The sequence below is a fragment of the Frieseomelitta varia genome, unplaced genomic scaffold (assembly GCF_011392965.1).
Source record: "Frieseomelitta varia isolate USP_RPSP 00005682 unplaced genomic scaffold, Fvar_1.2 scaffold_178, whole genome shotgun sequence".
NCBI lineage: Eukaryota > Metazoa > Arthropoda > Insecta > Hymenoptera > Apidae > Frieseomelitta > Frieseomelitta varia.
This window is the reverse complement of record NW_025109505.1, coordinates 1-19,832: the sequence shown is the minus strand read 5'-3', so window position 1 is coordinate 19,832 and position 19,832 is coordinate 1. Positions and strand designations below refer to the sequence as shown.

General features: G+C 33.3%; 5 protein-coding genes across 10 annotated transcripts in view; 2 read left to right on the top strand and 3 right to left on the bottom strand.

The window, feature by feature from the left end:
• Positions 1–3,427, top strand: part of LOC122538797 (xylulose kinase) — a 10,860-nt gene extending 7,433 nt beyond the window's left edge. For all 4 annotated transcript variants that reach the window (XM_043673172.1, XM_043673174.1, XM_043673173.1 and 1 more), the window contains 7 exons: positions 471–602; positions 982–1,135; positions 1,953–2,097; positions 2,175–2,464; positions 2,625–2,722; positions 2,793–2,933; positions 3,032–3,427. In XM_043673172.1, the coding sequence (XP_043529107.1) occupies positions 471–602; positions 982–1,135; positions 1,953–2,097; positions 2,175–2,464; positions 2,625–2,722; positions 2,793–2,933; positions 3,032–3,103 (1,032 nt within the window). In that variant the 3' untranslated portion in view covers positions 3,104–3,427. The remainder of the gene's footprint in view (positions 1–470; positions 603–981; positions 1,136–1,952; positions 2,098–2,174; positions 2,465–2,624; positions 2,723–2,792; positions 2,934–3,031) is intronic.
• A 244-nt stretch (positions 3,428–3,671) lies between these two features.
• Positions 3,672–7,364, bottom strand: LOC122538795 (splicing factor 3A subunit 1). The gene is made up of 11 exons (XM_043673167.1): positions 7,060–7,364; positions 6,316–6,646; positions 6,073–6,232; positions 5,720–6,001; positions 5,519–5,629; positions 5,270–5,441; positions 4,518–5,201; positions 4,378–4,439; positions 4,202–4,309; positions 3,956–4,129; positions 3,672–3,874 (listed from the first exon to the last, which is right to left on the bottom strand). The coding sequence occupies exons 1-11, from the start codon at positions 7,172–7,174 to the stop codon at positions 3,773–3,775; spliced, it is 2,301 nt and encodes a 766-aa protein (XP_043529102.1). The 5' UTR covers positions 7,175–7,364; the 3' UTR covers positions 3,672–3,772.
• A 148-nt stretch (positions 7,365–7,512) lies between these two features.
• On the bottom strand, positions 7,513–8,417 carry LOC122538798 (MICOS complex subunit MIC13 homolog QIL1). 2 transcript variants are annotated; one of them, XM_043673176.1, is made up of 3 exons: positions 8,273–8,417; positions 8,007–8,166; positions 7,513–7,769 (listed from the first exon to the last, which is right to left on the bottom strand). In XM_043673176.1, exons 1-3 carry the CDS (start codon positions 8,284–8,286, stop codon positions 7,611–7,613), a joined length of 333 nt encoding a protein of 110 aa, XP_043529111.1. In that variant the 5' UTR covers positions 8,287–8,417; the 3' UTR covers positions 7,513–7,610. The 2 variants fall into 2 exon arrangements, with proteins under 2 accessions (XP_043529111.1, XP_043529110.1); XM_043673175.1 differs by having other exon boundaries at positions 8,231–8,373.
• Positions 8,402–11,930, top strand: LOC122538796 (E3 ubiquitin-protein ligase RAD18-like). Of its 2 annotated transcripts, none has more exons than XM_043673168.1 (8): positions 8,402–8,490; positions 8,660–8,789; positions 8,869–8,947; positions 9,023–9,566; positions 9,708–9,966; positions 10,066–10,126; positions 10,198–10,938; positions 11,308–11,930. In XM_043673168.1, the coding sequence occupies exons 2-8, from the start codon at positions 8,760–8,762 to the stop codon at positions 11,676–11,678; spliced, it is 2,085 nt and encodes a 694-aa protein (XP_043529103.1). In that variant the 5' UTR covers positions 8,402–8,490; positions 8,660–8,759; the 3' UTR covers positions 11,679–11,930. The 2 variants fall into 2 exon arrangements, with proteins under 2 accessions (XP_043529103.1, XP_043529104.1); XM_043673169.1 differs by lacking the exon at positions 8,402–8,490 and having other exon boundaries at positions 8,534–8,789; positions 9,023–9,201; positions 9,241–9,566.
• Positions 11,931–12,991: 1,061 nt separating this feature from the next.
• Positions 12,992–19,814, bottom strand: LOC122538801. Its single transcript, XM_043673180.1, has 4 exons — positions 19,204–19,814; positions 16,793–16,962; positions 16,181–16,330; positions 12,992–15,826 (listed from the first exon to the last, which is right to left on the bottom strand). Exons 1-4 carry the CDS (start codon positions 19,781–19,783, stop codon positions 15,707–15,709), a joined length of 1,020 nt encoding a protein of 339 aa, XP_043529115.1. The 5' UTR covers positions 19,784–19,814; the 3' UTR covers positions 12,992–15,706.
• Between the last annotated feature and the right edge of the window lie 18 nt (positions 19,815–19,832).

Sequence of the window (19,832 nt, the reverse complement as noted above, 5' to 3'; positions counted from 1 at the left end):
TAAACTGGTGTTGATGTCTTGAATGCACAATAACGTGTGGGTTTTCTTCATCCCAATTATGATTATTATGAAAATTGAATATGCCATCCCTGGAAAAACTAGCTTAATCAGTGAAAAGTAGATACAAAACTCTCTTCACGTTCACACATTTACAGAAACCAAGTACAAAAAACGAAAGATATCAAGTATTATTTTTAAACAGTGCAAATTCTTGCTTACGAGCTATTGCAATCTATGGAAAGAGAGGCCGGACAGAGAGTTTACTTTGTTTATAAAATTCATTATGTTTTATAAACTAAGACAGATAGGACATATATTTATATGACTTTTTTTCATTATTTTTAGGCGTACAGTCAGCTCTTGGGTCCCACAAGTTACGAAACACCCTGTATATATTCGTCACTAATACGCATCACACGTTACGAGCTCTTTAAATTTTATAGCCTTAAGTTTCTGACGCTGTTTTTCAGAGGATCTCTTTGGTTAGCAGTTTCCTCGCTTCCTTGTTCCTGGGCGATTTCGCGCCGATCGATTGGTCCGATGGCTCCGGAATGAACTTGTTAAATATTCATACGAAAGATTGGGACGACGTGTTACTGGAGGTATGTAAATTCTCACCGATGGCTGCTAGATTTTCTCCAAACAGATCTGAATTATGATGCAATAAAACCGTATTCGTATTCACGTAGAGATAGAAACATCCTCTTCGACTCTCCTCGATGATAATTCTCTCTCTAGTGTGACAATGTGCGAACCTATTCCGTTATCGTTTGTACATTTGACATCAATGGTCGAAATGGCTGAAAATCGTAAATGTTCAGGAATTTAAGTATCAAATAAAATTGAAATACTTTCGAATTCTTACGATGAATAATATTTTGTCAACGATCGTCTAATCTATTTACTTGAACGCAGACATCATTCTTAAACGCATACATTGCGCTCTTTCAATATTTACCATCTGACCGATCGTTTGTTCAGGCCTGCGGTCTTGGTTTGCGAGAAAAACTCGGGAAACCAGTTTCCTCGAGCAGCGACATCGGCCCGATTTCGTCCTATTTCGTCGAGAGATTCGGCTTCGACGAGGCATGCCGCATAATCGCATTCACAGGCGACAATTCAGGTTCCCTGATAGGTAAGCCACGCGCCATTCGCCGATCTCACGGCTTTTGGCACCGATAATCTTTCTCGTTTCGACCGCAACCCGGTGTTAATTTACGCTAGGCGTTACTTCGCCTTTTGACAACACCAGCAACGAACGTCCTCATGAATATTCACGCAGATACATTTCCAATTGGCTCGCATACTGCAGATACTACGCATAGACTTTCGCTCCCTCCGTACGGAATGATTAATGAGATTTTTCGCGCAAGCTATAATTTAGTGGCCTACTGTTCAATGAATTCCCTGTTGCTTAATACCAATCAGTTATATTCAGTTATATTCGTAAATTCAAAATGTCAGCCCGTTCCGTTTGAAAGTCTTTTAAACGATCGAAATTAACGGAGTTGCCGCGCGCAACGCTGCGTGTCGATGTTCGCGAAAGGAAAACCGAAGCATGAGAAGCTTGACGGCCGCATTCTAACGTGCTACAAAAATGCGCGATACCGTCTAAAATTGATCTCCCTCGTTAAGAACGAGATTTTTGAGAAATTACTTCTCTCATGCCAGAATGCCCGTAAATGCAAATTCCCTCGGACCGGTTCTCTCTCTCTCTCTTTTTTTTCTTTTCTTTTACTATGCTCGCGTATACTATAAAATACTTTAACAAATCGCAGCAAGTTTAACGGAGTGTGAAATACGCTGTAATTCAATTTGAACAAGAATAAGTTTAAACATACACATTGTAAATATTCCTCGAGTTGCGAAAAAAAAAGAAAAAAAGAAAAAATCGTGCTCAAGCCTAAGCGTTACAATACGTTTATAGATATTTCGTTTTATTGTCATACCAGGTATGAGACTGAAAGAAGGAGACATTGCTTGTAGCTTGGGAACGAGCGACAACTTGTTTATATGGTTGAACAAGCCGAAAACTGTTCTGGAGGGGCACGTCTTTTGCAATCCTCTCGATGACGATGCTTACATGGCGTTGCTTTGGTATAACCTTCCACCTCTGTTCCGTTACCTCGTTTCATCTGCAATCGTAAACGATCTTGCAACCGCGAATTTTCTAGCTTCAAGAATGGATCCCTGACTCGCGAGCGAATACGCGACAGCGCGGCGCAGGGCTCCTGGCAGATCTTCAACGAGTTGCTGGAGAGCACACCGCGGGGCAATTTCGGGAATTTAGGCTTGTACTTCGACGCGCAAGAGATACTGCCGTTCCTCATCGGCGATCATCGATTCAACAAAGCGAACGACGAGATATCGCGTTACAGCTCGAAGGAGGTAGAAGTGAGAGCCCTGATCGAAGGGCAGTTTGCCGCTAAGAGAGCTCACGCCGAGGATTTTGGTTTCGTCGTAGGTAAGAAGGAGAAATTATGTTTCTGAAACTTAACAGAACAGCGTTAAATTAAATAATTGCACGATTTCCCGTAATTCTGTATGTTAGATATAATATATTGCGCCGCGACAATGATTATTCTTATGTCTATAATTAAGTTTAATTTAAGAATTATTCATAGGTCCGAATACACGAATAATTGCGACCGGAGGTGCATCCGCAAACAAATCTATACTGCAAGTACTTTCCGACGTTTTCAATTCGCCAGTATACGCATTGGTAGTTATTTCCATCCTTCTACTTCGACAGTGAAATATTTCTTTCGATAATTTGTTATTTCGTTTGACAGGAACTAGCTAATTCGGCTATGATGGGTGCAGCCTATCAAGCGAAGTATGCTTCATCCCAAAACGAATCCAATTTTGACGAAATAACACGCTGCTTGCCGGAACCAGCGCTCGTGTGTCGTCCTTACCACGACGCAGAAACAGTAAGTAATGTAAAATAATTTATAGATTTGTGTCGCATCAAACGGTATGTTTAAGAAGCGTACATTTTTTTTTTTTTTTTTTTTTTATATATTTGCAGATATATAAATCACTGGTCGCACGCTACCGGAAAATCATAGAGACAGCAAAAAATAAAACAAGTACAAAGTAACACGTGCATAATATAACTAAGTACAGAGGCCTTGGATGATGCATAATATAATCTAATCTAAGAGTATAAAATAATTATTGCATTTAGAGCATTTTTATAGTACCGGTAATATTTATAGAGTTTTATTCTCGAAAATTTTTATACCTTTTATGCAATTTTTAGAGATCTGCTTTTAAAATATTCGAGCAATGAAATATCATTTCAATTTCAATAAATGAATCGGAGATATTAGAAACATTCAAATGAAATGGGAACTTAAGAAGTTGAGGTAGAAATAAAAATATTGTTTTAAATACTTTGCAAGCGCTATCTCGATGATTTTTTTTTTAAATCGCTAATGCCTTACTGATAAAAGTACAAGATAACCTAAGTGCAATTCTTAAAATGGGAATTAAGCTTATAAGTAAAATAATTTTATATTTGTATATTTATAAATTTTATTACACTATATATCGTTAATTTATTAAATGTTAACTTATTACAATTATAAAACGAAAATTAAAAGTAATAAAAGGAAATTTAACTTATTATAGATGTTTTATTTCTTTAAAGAAACTGCAACACTATGTTTGTTAATATATAGACATTTCTCTCTAATTTTTTGATAATTAATTCATCATTACATAATAACATGAAAGTTTCAAAATATCAATTACATACTTTCCTGTTTTACTTTTTCCTGCCACCTCTCTCCTTTGGTAGAAGATTAATTATATTACCAGATGTTAAATTATAATACGCAAGAGTATTGCTATCTTTAAAGAACATTCCCTGAGAAAACAAAATGAATAACCATTATACAAGAAAATCGAAATATTAAAAATTATCGAGTTTAATTATTTTATATACTACCTCGTATTGTAACTTCTGTTTGCCAGGAGGCATGCCAGTTTGTTCATGAATAAGAGCTTTCATCGTCGCCACAGTATCACTTACTTGCAAAGTAATATTCAACGTTTGTCCATTTAATTTCCATTCTGCTTTCTCTGTCATCATTGGTACAGCAATATTCAGCTGTACCGGACCCTGAAATAACAAAGTGTGTACTTCAGTTCATATCCGTAATAATTTCTTAATAAATATAAATCTTAATAATACCTTATTCCTAGCTAAGAATTGTTGTTCTGGTATCAATGAATCTTCTGTTCGGAGTTTCTTAGTTTGAGGTTCTTCCTCCATTGGTTCAGCAGTATGTTTCAATCCGATCTGCAAAAAAAGAATTAATAAAACAAACACTTTCACTTGAAGATATATTTGACTTGGCGAATACTTACAGCAGAAGTCATTGGTGGCTGCATGGGTGGTGGTGTCGGCATAAACGGTGACATTGCTGGTGCTAGAAATTAGTAATGTTAACCATATTCGGAATTCGGAACGTATAAATAAATTTTTATTTCATATAAAAAATACTCACTCATTAACGGTGGTGGTCGAATCGGAGGCATGGGAGCCATCATCATCATTGGTGCTTGTGGCATCATTGGTTGAGGAATACCCATAGTGGGCATGCTCATGGTAGGAGGTGGTGGTGGTTGCGTTGGCACAGGTACTGGTTTCGGAGCTGGTGGTTTAGGTGGTGCCTTTAGTGTAGCTTGAGGCTTCGAAGCAGCCGCTGCCATGTGCGATAGTTCAGCCGCGCGATTAGCAGGTTTTGGACCAATCTTCTCTTTCTCTTCATCGGGAAGAAGTCCTTTAACTTTATGTATCTGGTGAATTTGTTCTTCCAGAGTGATATTCGCTCTAGCAGCCCTAGTTGCTGCTTCGACGCTTGACGTGTGACCATCCCACGTGACCTTGTCGTCCTTCTTTTTATCTTCTTCTCCAATTTTCTTACCGATGGCAGTTTCTTCGTCACCGACACCGAAAATATCGGTACGTCTTTCGGCAAGCTGTTTCAAGCTTGCTTCAATCGCCGTGCCAGGTGCAAATACTGTCTCTTGAGCCAACTTATCGAGATGTTTGTCTCTTTGTTCCACCCAACGTGGATCCAATAATCCAATTCGCATGTGTTCTTGAACTTTGCTTGCGGGTATACGTTCTCCAGTGATCGGAGATATCAAATACTCATCAGGAGCAGCAGGACGTGCAGTTTTGCTAGCTGCAAAAGAAAATTTATTACAATTTTGTCTAATTCATGTATGTTACATTTTTCTTCTCTTTCCTTACCGTGTTGTTTAGGATCGTATCCCTTCTTTACTACAACGTTTCCAGGAGTGGGTGGCAAAGGTGGAGGTTGCATGTTATTACTATCACGTGGTTTCGATTCTTTCGATTTATGAGTATCGCCCGGAGGTGATACATCATCTTCATCACTCGAATCCTCTTCCATGTCTTGCACCTTAACATAAAAATATGTTGTTAATATGAAAATGTATTCTGCTTCTTTTTATTTAAATACACGTGTAAAATATTTACTTGATTGTTATCTTTTGCACGATCTTTTTCGCCTTCTGCACGACTTTGCATCTCATCCTCTCCTTCACTATCGATCTGCATTTCTACATCCTCGCCTTCTTCTATTCTTTCCTAAAAATTTAAAAAGTTATTAAAAAAGAGCGGCTTGTAAGTTTATCAAGGTACTTTTACTGTAACATGGACTTTATAGAATTTTGTTACCTGCATGAGTACACGAGCACCGACTTCATCCGGCGTTGTCGGCGCCGGGAAATTACCAACTTCAAACTGTTGGTAATCAACAGTTTCAACTACAACGAAGTCATGCCAGTCAATTTGTGCATAAGCAACCCTTTCACGTTCCAATTCCTCTTCCTCTTTGCGTCTCTGAGCTTCTTGATACTTTAGCCATTCAGCACGATATTTAACTTGCTCTAAAATTTTATCCATATTAGCGGCTTCATCGCGTAGCCGTGGCAATAAATCTTTAGGTGGAATCAATACCTGCAAATTTATATTAATGTAAACAAAAAATTTGGAAACAACGTTTAATTAAACAAAAATTTTTGTACTACCTTAGTATATTGTTCCAAGAGTTTTGTAAAATATTGAAACAAAGAATGTTGTGGGCGTAAAAAATCAAACTGAAAGTTTCTTTGCTCTCTGTTCATTAAGTTGGTCAGAAATTGGCGACCATTACGAGCCACAAATTGTGCTGTTAATTTTACAATATCCCTAAAATTAAAAAAATTACATATATCTTACCATATATATTATCTTGCAATTATATAAAACATGAATTTAATAAAGACACATACAAGTCTAAAGCTGAAATGGAAGGTGGATCAGCAATAAATTCAAATTCTGCAGGTGTATCTCTTGGAATAAATGGTTGTTCAACTTGTTTCAAAATTTCTTGTTGCTTTTGATGAGCAGCAAGATTAACTGTTTTCCCAGGTCCTGATCCTATAGTAGGTTCTTGACCTTTACCTTCCTTAAATTCTTTCACTTTATGCTGATAATATGCATGGTATGGATCACCAAAATTCAAGAAATTAAACTTTGGATTTCCCAATTCATTCTGTCTGATTCTCGATTCAAATTCTGGTCCATTTCTAGCCACAAAACTTGCAGTTTTGTCGACAATATCTATATTTTTATGTAAGGCAAATTACACAAATCCCAATGAAACAAACAATAATTTTTACAAAATGTAAAAGATATATAAAAATTTTCAATTTCATTGAGTAATAAATTAATGTAACATAGATAAAATAAACTCTTTTATTTTTTTCTTAGGATAAAAATATACAGCAACATAGTAAATAGAACAGAAATTACATAAAAGCAAATAATGTGGTACTTTATTCATGGCATGTAACACACAAATCAATATATTACAACCAATATTTTCTGAAGCTATAATATTTTTATTATATAACTTTAATTTATAATAATTATATACACAAACACATTGACAGTTCCGAAAAATTGTTAAGAAATGAATTAAGAATAAATATTGCATTTTATTGCTTCATTAAAGAAATATTGTCAAAGGATACTTCTAACCTCCGGTGGAGGATAAATGATGCCCACAATCGGCTGAGATGAAGGTGCAGAGTTTTCTTCATTCTCAGTCGCCGGTGGCTGTATAACAGCAACTTCTTGCGCAGGCATATCGCCTAATATATTTTTATTCACTTAATTTTAACAAACTCGACGATATTTTCCGCCATTTATCGCATACAGATTTCTAAGACGCGACACAATACTACCAACATAAATAGACTATGTTTTTGATTTGAATAAGTATGTTATTAAAGGTACGTTTTCATGAATGTAGAATTCTAATGGAATCAATAGTACAACAAAATTTTGAAATATCCCTAAATTTTTGAATAAAATATAAATTTTATGAGAGTGGTTTCTTTAATTCTGTAAAACAAATTATTTAGAATTACTTACATAAATTGATACTTATTAAAATATCGTATATCTAAATAAATAACACATTGTACAAGAAAAACAATTTTCATATTTATAAATATCAATTGTATAATGTTTATCTAAAGTACATGATACTAATAGCATTATGTAAAAATTAACATTATTTCTATATATTGAGTGTTTTTATGTATTTTTCTGCAGTTTCATATAGATTAGTAGTGTGTGCTGGTAAGTCGGAGATGAATTTCATGCTGGTTATAACACCATTGTTCCAGGATGTTTTCACAAAACTTGTGACGCATGACACACTTGGTAACTGAGCCCACTAAAAAGAATTGATTTTAATTTACTTGAACTAATGATTTGCAAATATTGTATATCAATTGTCTTATAGATGACATTAATGCTTTGCATACATCCTTAATATCAAATAAGAACATAAATAATTAAATATGTATCAACCAGAAAATGTAAAGAAACAATATTGTATCTTTTAATTGCAAAGAATTAATAACAAAGTTAAGTTGATCTTTTTTGCATTAAATAATAAATATGAGATTACTTCCTTAATAACTTCTTCGGGTACGTTTTCTTTAACGTATGGGGCAAGATTTGCATATAGTTTCTCATACAATTTAGCAGTTTCTTCCGATTTTGACCACAATCCTTCCGTATAAGTGTAATAAATGGAACCACCAACAATACTGGACTTTATAGCAAACCTACGAGTATAACCTCAAACTTAGAATTCAAGTTTCTCGTACACAAGTATTTACATTCAAATACCATAACAGAAACAAATCCTTAGTTCTTGCAGCACGTACTAACCGGACTAGCTCCATTCTATAATATTATTTTGACAGGATAACTTTGTTGCACTTTCGTTTGTTATGGAAGCATAAAACTTACGTAAAACCCTCCAATAGATTTCGGCTAAACTCAAAGCACTTATGGAATATTTACATATTACGTATTCAGTCATGTCTTCTTTTGTACATTGTATATACGTTAAGCAATTATACAAATCCTTCAAATATTTCTTGATTGTATGAAATATTTCACGTATAAAAATTATTGTCAGTAAAATTATAGAAAATTATAGTTTCGTTTAAATTTGCGCGATGCACACAAAACCTCAAAACACGAAATTTTGATGATAAAATTGTTTCTGCTCGGTTTTTATATTTTTATTAATCATATTTATATTTTGAACAGATAACATGCAGCAATATATTTAGATATTGAGTAACTGATGTTTACTGTAGTTACAGTTATAATTATTTAAGTTAACCTGAAAATTGTTTTGTGTTGCATAATGTGGCCTCAAGAATACATAGAGCTAAAGGTGCAATTGTTGTTGTGTTTACGAAATTAATTTATTTAGAATATCAATGAAAAGTAATATTTGATAATTTCTTTCACAGCACATAGAAAATTTGTTAGTTTGTGGAATATGCTATGAATTCATGGATACCTCTGTTATGACATCATGCTCTCATAATTGTAAGATGAAATCTGTTTATTTTTGATGCATTATAACTGGATGTATCATTTCATTGTTAATTTTTCAAATTTCAGATTGTTCATTATGTATTAGGAAATATTTACATTATAAGACACAATGTCCTGCATGCTTTGCAGAAACGTTTGAGAAGGATTTAAAAAAGAATAAAGTTCTAGATGAAATTATAACACACTTTTCGCAAATCAAAGACAAATTGAAAAGATTTTTACAAATTCAGATGCAGTTTGCAAAGTTCAATGAAATTGATAATGCTTCTAGTGATTCAAAATCATTGCATCAAAGTAAAGATGTAGATGCAAACGAACAAGAAAGTAAAGTTATTTACAAAAATATTATTAGCAATATTTCTATTTCTCAAAATATTACATCACCATCTACACATGTTCAAAAAGATTTATCTAGCCCTAGTACAAGTGGAGTACTTACAATACCTTTAATGTTTACACCCAAAAGCAGTAAACGTCCAATTGCAAATAAAACAGAAGAGACTAAAATTGTTATATGCCCAGTATGCAAAGTTAGTATTTCAGAATTAAAAATAAATAGACATCTTGATGATTGTCTGAAAAGGGAATCTACAAATGAGAAACCTCAAATGTAAGAATACTAAAAATTATATTGTATATTTATATTTATTTTTTAAACCTTGTTATTTCAAACAATATTTAAGATTCATAGAATGATGTATATTATATTATCCATATATCTGATTAATGTAAATGTTTTTTATCTTTGTAGAACAGAATCAAAACGTAAACCATTGTCAAAGTTAGTATTTAGTTTAATGAAAGATGTCGTATTAAAGAAGAAAGCAAAAGAATTTGGCTTGTCGTCGCAAGGAGATCGAAAAATTTTAGAGGCTCGATTACAAAGATACATTGTACTTTATAATGCAGAGTGTGATAAACCAAATCCAAGACCTGTTTCAGAATTAATAAAGCAGTGTGAGGACGAAGAGAATACAGAAAGAAAAGCAAATAAAATTTCTTTTCTAAATGTAATATTTTATTGTATTTCTTTATTATTTTTGTACAATAGTTTTGTACAATAGTTTTTTGTATCTTAATTAAACTTATTGGATTTTTAATGATTTCAGAAATTACAAGTTACTAGAAATACAGAAGAAAATGTTATAGAAAATGAACGAAAGAAATATCGTAAGTTTTTTTAAATTCGTAAGATTTCTTTAATAATGTCCAATATTTGATAATTATTTTATTTTTGTTAGTGGAAACACATAAAAATAGCTTTGAAAGTTTAATCAAACAAATTAAAAGTATAGACTCTTCAAAAAAACCACATGCACGGCATAGTTTATTTACGGAAAGTACGGAGAGTAATGAAGATATTCCACATAAGCGTCAAACGATGACTGAAAATTTGAATGATTCAATGATCTATACCAAAGAAACAGATATTCAGTTGTCAAATTCTGACATATATATTCCGGATTCTGATTCAGATACTTCTTGCCCATTGCAAATGTATTCTAGTAGTGATCCGAAAAAATTTCTCAATGTAGAATTATCTTCTGCTAATAATAATGTTTTACGGAATAAATCAGAGAATGATCAAACAAATATTGCTGAGGAAGCATCTGTGTTTTCTAATTATTCGTCCATAAAAACGAATGAGGTAGAAAAAAGTGATAGTTCAGATGCACGTAGCGATACATCTATTTATGATAAAGCAACACAATCAGTTTTGGAGAACTCAATTTATGAGGATACATTAAAAAATAATTCTAAAAATTCATCTGATAGTTCCAAATATAAGAAACTGTTACAAAGAAAAAAGAAATCATCTTTAAAAGATAAAATAAAACGCATGGACGTTGTTACTACAAGCATGAAAGATCTTGATTCTGATGGTATTTTAAATCAAGAGGAAGAAGATGAGAGATCAAACTCTCCCTTGCAGGACATTGTATATGATTTATTAGGCAATAGTGACAGTAAATTTGATCATGGTATGTAATATATTTTTATTAAAAATTTATCAAACTCGAGGTTTTATGATATTGCATAAAAATTAACACGTTTACAGTCCGCTAGTTTAAATTTTTAGTTGAATTACAAGTGTTGAACAGTGATTGAATTGAATATAATATAAATCTTAAAATGTTCACAATCGTGTTTATTACGATTTTATAAAGAAAGGTATTTAGATTGTGAACGTGTTAAAAAATTTTGACAGCATAGAAATATTTCATAGTATAATACTAATCAAAAGTTTGTTATATTAAAAGATTATACCAAAAATTTAAGATTAATATGATTTTGAAATGTAACAAAAAACATTGAGAATAGATTAAAATATTCTTAAAACAATCTTGCAGGAAAATTACGTTCCACTAGCTATGAATTTTTAAATACTAGTGAAATTAATTTTTCAAATTTGGAAAAAGAAAACATAAGTTCTCCCGAGTGCAGTAGCAATCGTTCTTTGCGAAAGAGAACTCGTGATTCGACACAAACTGACAATAGACTCGTGTCAAATAGAATGAAAAAAATTAAAAAATCGTCTCAGTACTCTACGATTGAAAATAAAGAGTTAAATGACGAAGAATCTTTATGTATTTTGAATGACGAAAAAATTGAATGTTTAACAAATAAACCGCAATTGAGAAAACGACTGTCAAATGTTACAAAAAATACTGACGTTTTAAGAAAATCTGCTAGAACAAAGCTTAAAAATAATAATTCATAAAAATAAAATTAATTTTTTTAATAAATTGTTTATAGATTGCTCTCATTATCATATATTTTGCAAATTTATATATTCGTATTATCTTCGACTAAGTTAAAAGATATACATATATGTAAATAGTTTTATTATTTGTGTGAAAAGTGATTTGAAAATCCGAATATATATATATAATATAATTATTTTTTTTTGCATTAATCTATTTTATACTTGACTTTATTACACATTAAATATTTAATTACAAGTATATGTTATTTACACGATCTAATATTAAATAGAAAAGAAAGTAATCATGTATATTTTACTATATTTTCCTTTTCTTCTAAATGAAATAATTTAGCACAAATAAATATATTAAAAAAACTATGAAACTGTTTATCAAAGACACCAAATTTTATTGAATATATTACAGTGTTTTGATCAGAAAGGGATCAACAATGGTAAAATGATGACAAACACATGAAATTTTACATCTCATCTTTGTATAGATATTAACAATAATATAAGAAGCCTAACTTACTTAACACTAAAATATGTAGCTGTCTTTGACATTTACGCATAAAATATGTATCTTTGTTATGTATTTTATTTTTCATACACTTTGGTATCAATTATACATATAATTTTATATACATTTTGTGTATATATTTTCTAATATAATTTTTCTTTATATATATAATAGAACTTTCTAATATTCTAATGGAACAACTATCACATTCATGAAACATTTTATTCTTAGTTCTTTCTTAAAGTTACTATTGTAATTTTGTGATAATGATTTATTATATTGAATTTTATGTGTATATTGTTTTTTCTTTTTTTCTAAATAAATATAAGCGCAACATATATTTTGATAGGAATGAAGTCGTTTTTATAAGTTTTAAGTTGCGCGAATAATTACATATTCTTTGACAATAAACATTAAATTTATATTTGGCAGTGTTTCTGAAACTGTTTTTTGCGAAACCAAAACTTTAAAATTCTTGGATTTTATATCTTTGTATGTAAATTTTCATTTTCGTGTATATTATATTTAGTATAATATATTCTGTTTAAATATAATTAATTATTTTATGTTTTATTACATGTACTTTTGTTAACAAATTATTTATACATTTTCAATTCAGCGAATAAACATATTATATATACATATATCATTATTTCTATATGCTCTTCCTATATTAATTTATTCTGTTTTATATCCTTAAGTGTTTACATTTCAAAAATAAATTTATTTTTAAAAATATGTTCATTGTTTTATTATCTTTTGACGAAACGATAGGTTTAGATTGTTAAAGCTTTTCGTGAAATTTTATTCTACACTATTGATTAATTTATTGATTCCTGTAATTACTTTTGGTTTTGCATTTTTAATGGTTACGCATAAAAAGTTCAAGAACCACTGCTGTATGGTATGGCATCAGGCGAGGTAGTTACTCAACGTTTACTACACTCCTAAATATATTATAAGCATGTTTAGTTTCCCTGTGTATAGAAATCCGTGGTATTCTTTAAAAAAAATGACAAAATATATACATATACGAAAATATTTTTAAATAAATTACAAGATATTTGTAATTTAATTTCTTTCTAATTAGTAACGCAATGAAAGTTGATCGAACAAATGATTTTTTTTCTTTCATATTTCTAACTCTTGGTAAAACTTTCTGCAGACATGTGAAATCAATGATAATATAAAAGTTCAACGTAAGAAAATAAATCGAAATCAAATATAATACAAATGTTTGTAAGTGTATTTTTAAGAGCGTCGCTATGTCATTTTGAAATACCAACAGCTTAAATAAATAAAAAAAATAGAACCATCCTGTTTAATGTAGGATGATGTTTTATAAACGTTTATAAATGAAAAGAATCTGCTGCAAAGTGTGAAGCATACATAGAAGCTCTTTCGATTACTTAAAAGTATCAAGTTTTAGAAAGTGCAGCTTACGATTTTTACAATGTTTATGGCGTTCCTTTTTTTGACGCGCCAAGCGAAAGCATTGCGTTATGCGTGAACAACACTCTAGAGCGTGACACGAAAATTCAAATAGCCTTAAGTAGCTTCTATTACACGGGATCCAAATACGATACGATTAACGATTGCATTTCATACAGCTCCTCTTTATCATTGTTTAATATAGACGAATAATATCGTTTCATTAAGAAACACTAGTTAACAACATTGTTGCAGTCTAAGATTTGCATAATAAATGTCACACTTTCTTTCAAATGACATACCGATTTTATTTACATCGTACGTGTATAATGTTATATGTACAAGAAGTTATTTATTGGGCACACGTTTATTCGAAAGAAAATGTGATATGTTAGCTGCGAGCGTATTTTGTGTTTTGCAAGCATCTCTCGTGTCGCGCTTAGCAAGCACGTGCAGTATAATCTTGTAACGATATGTCAGAAATGTTTGAGTTGCATCTTGTCTTCAAACTTTGGGAACGTAGTGACAAGAGAAAACTATATAACAATTATTTATACATAGGGATACAGTAGATGAAGAGTTTGTTTTTTCTTCATATGATATATCATTTCGCTTCATATAGGTATCTGTATTTCTTGTGACGTTTTGATTAATTCTTTGATTACCGAATTCGATTTGTTCCTTCACTTTGTTACTGCGTTTCCATTCAAATTTCAAAAAATTCCCAATTTTGCGTATAATAACTACGTAAGGAATATCCTGCTACTAATTATATTCATTTATAGAATATTCATTTATAGAATTTCCTTTTATTAATACATTTATTGTTTCCTTGAAAAGATTATCACGATGAATCACATTGTAACACTTTCTTGGAGAGGAATTTCTTCAAGAAATATTTCATTTAATTACACAACGGACAATCGTCGGATTGTCAAGAAGCAATTACACTCTGTCAACGAATTTGTCAACTTTTAATGGATGTAGGATTCGAAACCGTGCACTTTGATCGCCTCATTGAAAAATCTTTACATGCTAAAAACTCCGAATAACAGGACTTTCAAATTTTGATTTTTTAACAATTTATTTATTCAAAGGCTTTTCTAAGTCGTCGACGAACTTGTAAAAGCGTTATTTTATGTATCTTGGAGATTGGTACGTAGCAACGAGAATCTCTTATTACAATTAAATCTCAACAAACTTTTATTTTTCACAACGTTGGAATATTTTTCGTTTAAATATTTTAAACTTTAAATATTATCTCTCTCTCTCTCTCTCTCTCTCTCTCTCTGTGATATTTATACAAGACGTAGAAATATATAAAGTTTTTACTATAATACATAACTATATAGAATTTCTTGTGGTTTCAAATCCTCTGAAGGACAGATCGACTTTCGTCTTCAAGGTTTAGAGACGAGGCGAACGTTTACAAAAATATTATCCTGTTTTTACAGTTGCGTGTATGAGCAACTTGCTCGTTACGTTCAAACACGGTGTTTACAGTTTTTTAAAAGATTACAGTAAAAATAAGGAGTCCTCTATACGTCTTCGTACGCTTTTCGAATAAAATATCTATACATGGCAATCCATTCCTTCTTTCATTCCCGTCATTTCCTATCTCTCAAAAGCAGTCTTTTTACTTGAAACAAACTCTTAAGGACGTCCGTTTCGAATGATAAATCGCGCTGGACAGTTCATTATTTATCATCGATCTAGCGTTAGCAACGTGTCACATCGACAATCGCGCGCTAGTCGCCTAAGTTGCGTTCCGCTCGAGGAAAAGTAGTCGCGTCTAAGGCTTCGATTTTCGCAGATTATATGTATTTACAATTTTATTCACAGCAAAATTTATATATTGCACTCGATCGACACGATATATATATATATATATATATATATATATATATATATATATATATATCGCGGGAACTGTCTTTTAATTAGTCATTTGAAATTTATATTGGAACGAAAGTCCGAGGAATTGACCGATTGTTGACGTTTCGTTCGCAAATTGGATGTTACTTTTGAAATTGAAAAGAACGACGTTGCGACGAATATAGAGATTTTTTTTTTCTTCCCCGTTTGATTACTGTTACGTTACGTTCTCTCGTTTGCTTCGTCTCATTACCGTGATGCCAATGGAACCCCTTATTTTCCGCAAAAGATCGATTATATCGGCTGTTGTCATGTGCTCCACGCTCTCGTCGTTTACCTGAAACAGAACAGGAACTGAATAATGAATAACACGAAGAATAATTGTGTAAATACGCTTTATGTAATTACGCAACAATCAGCGGAACAGTTAGTTTTCAGTATTGCTCAATACGTGTAATTATATATATATGTGTGTTTTGAATTAAGAGATTGTCACTTTACGATTGCTCTCTCCACGGAAATTATGCAAGCTTCGATCATTTGAATTCAAGATACAAGATAGCGTGAACAATTATTTAGATTCCTTTCGATTCTTATTCCATTCAATTCACTCGTTAGTATATTTACGGTTCGAACGAAAGAAAAAGGCATCGAGATAGGAAAGGAAACGCTAATTAGCGGCAAGCATTACCATCATAAGCACATCTCCTTGTTTCAGTCTCCCGTCTTTAGCTGCAACGCTGTCAGGGTGCACCACTGATATAACTGTGCGAATTCCTTCCGGCTGCAAGCTGAATCCCAATCGGCTATTCCAACCACGTGTCAGCTCGACCATGAACACCTTCGAGAACAATAATCGCCGTTGCAATTAAAATCTCTAATTCGCTTGCAACGCGATTTCACGGGAATTGAGATACAAGCAAAAATTCGCAGCAAAGAAAATGTTTTCATATAATGTAATATCATTCTGGATTCTATACTAAATCATAAAATTTCGAGGCTACTAATTAAAAAATTCACGAATATCGACGGTGGCCTAAACAAACAGTTTATCACCTTTCCAAGTAAAACTTAAAGATTCTATAATATTACGAGTCCTCAAGGCTTTTATAAGCATTTCAACTTTATCAAATAAAACGAAAAATTTCTACTACCGAACGAATGTATTTTCGGTATTAATTTTTCCCTGAATTTCTCGCTTGTGTAACAACTTCTTCGTTCAATGGGTAATAATAATGTACAATTTACTAGCAAATAAGTGGATTTAGTATTAATTAAGCTTCACCGAACGAAAAAACTCTACCTTGGTTCCTTGTTCAAGATCTTTATTGGGGACAGCTGAGTCTGTGGTGTCTTTCCCGGGCTTCTCTTCGTTCTCGGTTTTATCTATTCCATCATCTGGAGCGAACATCACGCCTTTCCACTTCAACAAACCCTTGCTGCCGCCGGGATCCTCCGCTCCTAAGATTTTCCCTGTACTCCACATAAAATTAAATCACAACGTGTGACATAACGTTTGCGCTGCGGAGAAACGGGTTTCGATTTTAAAAACCAGTTCGCAACTGGTGCGCGAGTTACTGTTTAATTTGATCGCGTTCGAAATTACAAATCGCGTTCTTTCTACAAAAAGGAAAAAGAAAGCCACTGTACCTTGTACTAAAAAAGTAAGAAAAATCCTAACTTTTAACACATAAATTAAATATAAAAGTAAGAATAATCTTAACTTTTAACACATAAATTAAATATAATGTGATTGTTATGTTTAACAATACAACAGACTCAATGTGTGTTTCTTGCTCGGGCAAAGTAGATTGTGTGCCATTACCTCCACGTCGGAAATTTTTAACACAGTATCGAAAATATATCGATCGTTTGTGTACGAGGAACAAGAAAAAGAAAAAGAGAAAAAAAAAAGATAAGATAATAGCTGTGTAGCGAATGATTTGACAGATCTCTCGATATGGAATAAAGAAGGTATTGGGTGATTATTGAACGAGCTGGCTGCGAGCGAGCAACTGAAACTGTGAGCGTCGTGTTTGAAATCAAGGTGACTCGATGTAGTTGTAACAAGATATTGTACGTTCGTACGCTACTGAAAGATAAGATAATAAAATGTAACGCGTTTAGAATTGACATTTCTCTTGCCTCAGTCGTACGTGTGAACATTTGTGTTTGATCGAATTGCCGAGATTGTTCTATAGCCAAGTAAAATTGATCAATAACATAAATTTTCCATCTCTAAAACTTGGAACGAGTTCCTTCCAATTACTCGCAGCGAAAAAAGATCTTTTCCGTCGCGGTCCATCGAGGCATCTTCCAACACAATTGTCCGTTTATATTTCATTTCCATCTCTTTGTCTCCGCGAAAGCAAGAAATAAGGAACGGTAAACAAGACATATACTCTATAAAAGAATTTATCTTCCATCAATTCAGTTTGATCAGATCAATTTGAAGTTGAGGTACTTTTAAATAAAATCAATTCGATTTGAATCAGTATCAAGAACTGTAGTGCTGTAATGTCAAATCGACTGTTTTCCTAATTGAACAAGAACCTTCCTGTGATGAATTCCTCTTGAAGAAGGGAAAAATGAATTTGATGCTACTATCAAAAAATTACGGCTTGAATGAACAAAAATTCAAGTTTCAACGCAAAGATGAAAAGAAAACTAGAATGAAAACGTGTGTGTTGAGTTTTGCTTTCACTTACTTAGCAATCGATAGTTGTAATAATTTTTTTAACAGTTGTTAAGTAAATACGATAAACAAATGTAACTAGTCTCTAAAAAAAAACTTTACTTTTGCTCAGAGTCAAGCTGTGCTACTAAAGTCGGAATAACTGGAGGCGAAAATTTCTGTGTTTGCTTTTTTCGTTTTTTTTTTTTTCAAACAAAAAATGCATTGGTAGATTCGCTCGATCAAGAATTTCGTTAACAGACTGCGGACGTTTATGCAAATTTAAATTTCCGCGCGTTAAATGAAACTACATAGTTTATTACATTTTTGTACGTGCAACGTTACGTCTTTGAACTTCTCGCAAATGCACGAAAGTCCTCGATTTTTCACTATTAACCACTTGCGCTGGCAACTGATTGCGGACCGTAACGAGCGACCAAACTGTGCACGATAATTCGTCGCTTTCATTTTGAACTCGTTGGTACGACATCAATTGGATAGAAATTATTGAGAAATAATAAATTTATTATTTGTTTCGACTGGATTATATTTAAGTATATTTAAAACTGAGAAAATATTGCAACTTTGGGACAAAAAAATTCTCGACGCGCGTGATACGTCATTCCAGCGCAAGAGGTTAACCACTTGCGCTGGCAATTGATTGCGGACCATAACGAGCGACCAAACCGTGTGCAATAACTCGTCGCTTTCTTTTTTGAACCCGTCGGTATGATATCACTGGATAGAAATTATTGACGAGTAATCAATTTATTATTACTATTATCACTATTATCAAGAGAATATTGCAATTTGGGGGGGGGACAAAAAACTGTCGATGTGCGTGGCACGTCATTCCAGCGCAAGAGTTTCACTCATTGTTACAATTTACAGAAACATCCGAAATGAAATATTGAAATAATTTACAGAAAGAAAAAAAAAAAAAAAAAAAAACATTGCGTATACAATTCGATCGAACTCCACCACCAAGCCTCCAATAAATAATTTCGCATAAAACAAAACATGGTGAAACATCTCGGAACCTGGTATGTCCTGGTCGCTCGAGTGCGTGGCCTTGTTTTTCGCGGCGGTGTCGATGCCGGCCCCGCAGGCAGGATTGGCGCTCTGATACGCGGGATTCTTGTAGCTGAACGCCGCGGTGCTGGTGCTGCTGGTGGAGGAGAGCAACGGTGGCATGGAGGCTGGCTCCGATGGCAGATCGTTGTCTTGACCGTCGCTGGACAACGCGCTCGGCTCGATCCTCTCGTAGTCGGCCTCGGTCCCCGTGCTGCGTAGCTCGTCCTCCACGATGATCGCGTCCCTGCCGCCGGGGAACTCGAGGTCCGAGTCCAGGTTGCAGAACTGGAAACGTGGCTTCCCCTGGGGCGCGGACAGGTCGAGGAAACTCGGCCGCGGCGCGGGTGTTCTCGATGAATCGCTCGAGTCGCAGACGTCGTACAACGGCGGCGGATCGATTATGTCAGTCGCAGGTGTGTTTGGCTGGGAGTTCGTTATCTGGGTCCTGATCGAGCACTGGTCGGAATCGGACGTCTCCGCCTGGCTGGCCGTCGACGTCGTGTACACGCTCGGATGCTTCTCCAGAGTTTCTGCAACGATGGACATATCATCATCTCCCTTAGATCAAGTGCTTTCTTTTTTTCTTTTTTTTTTT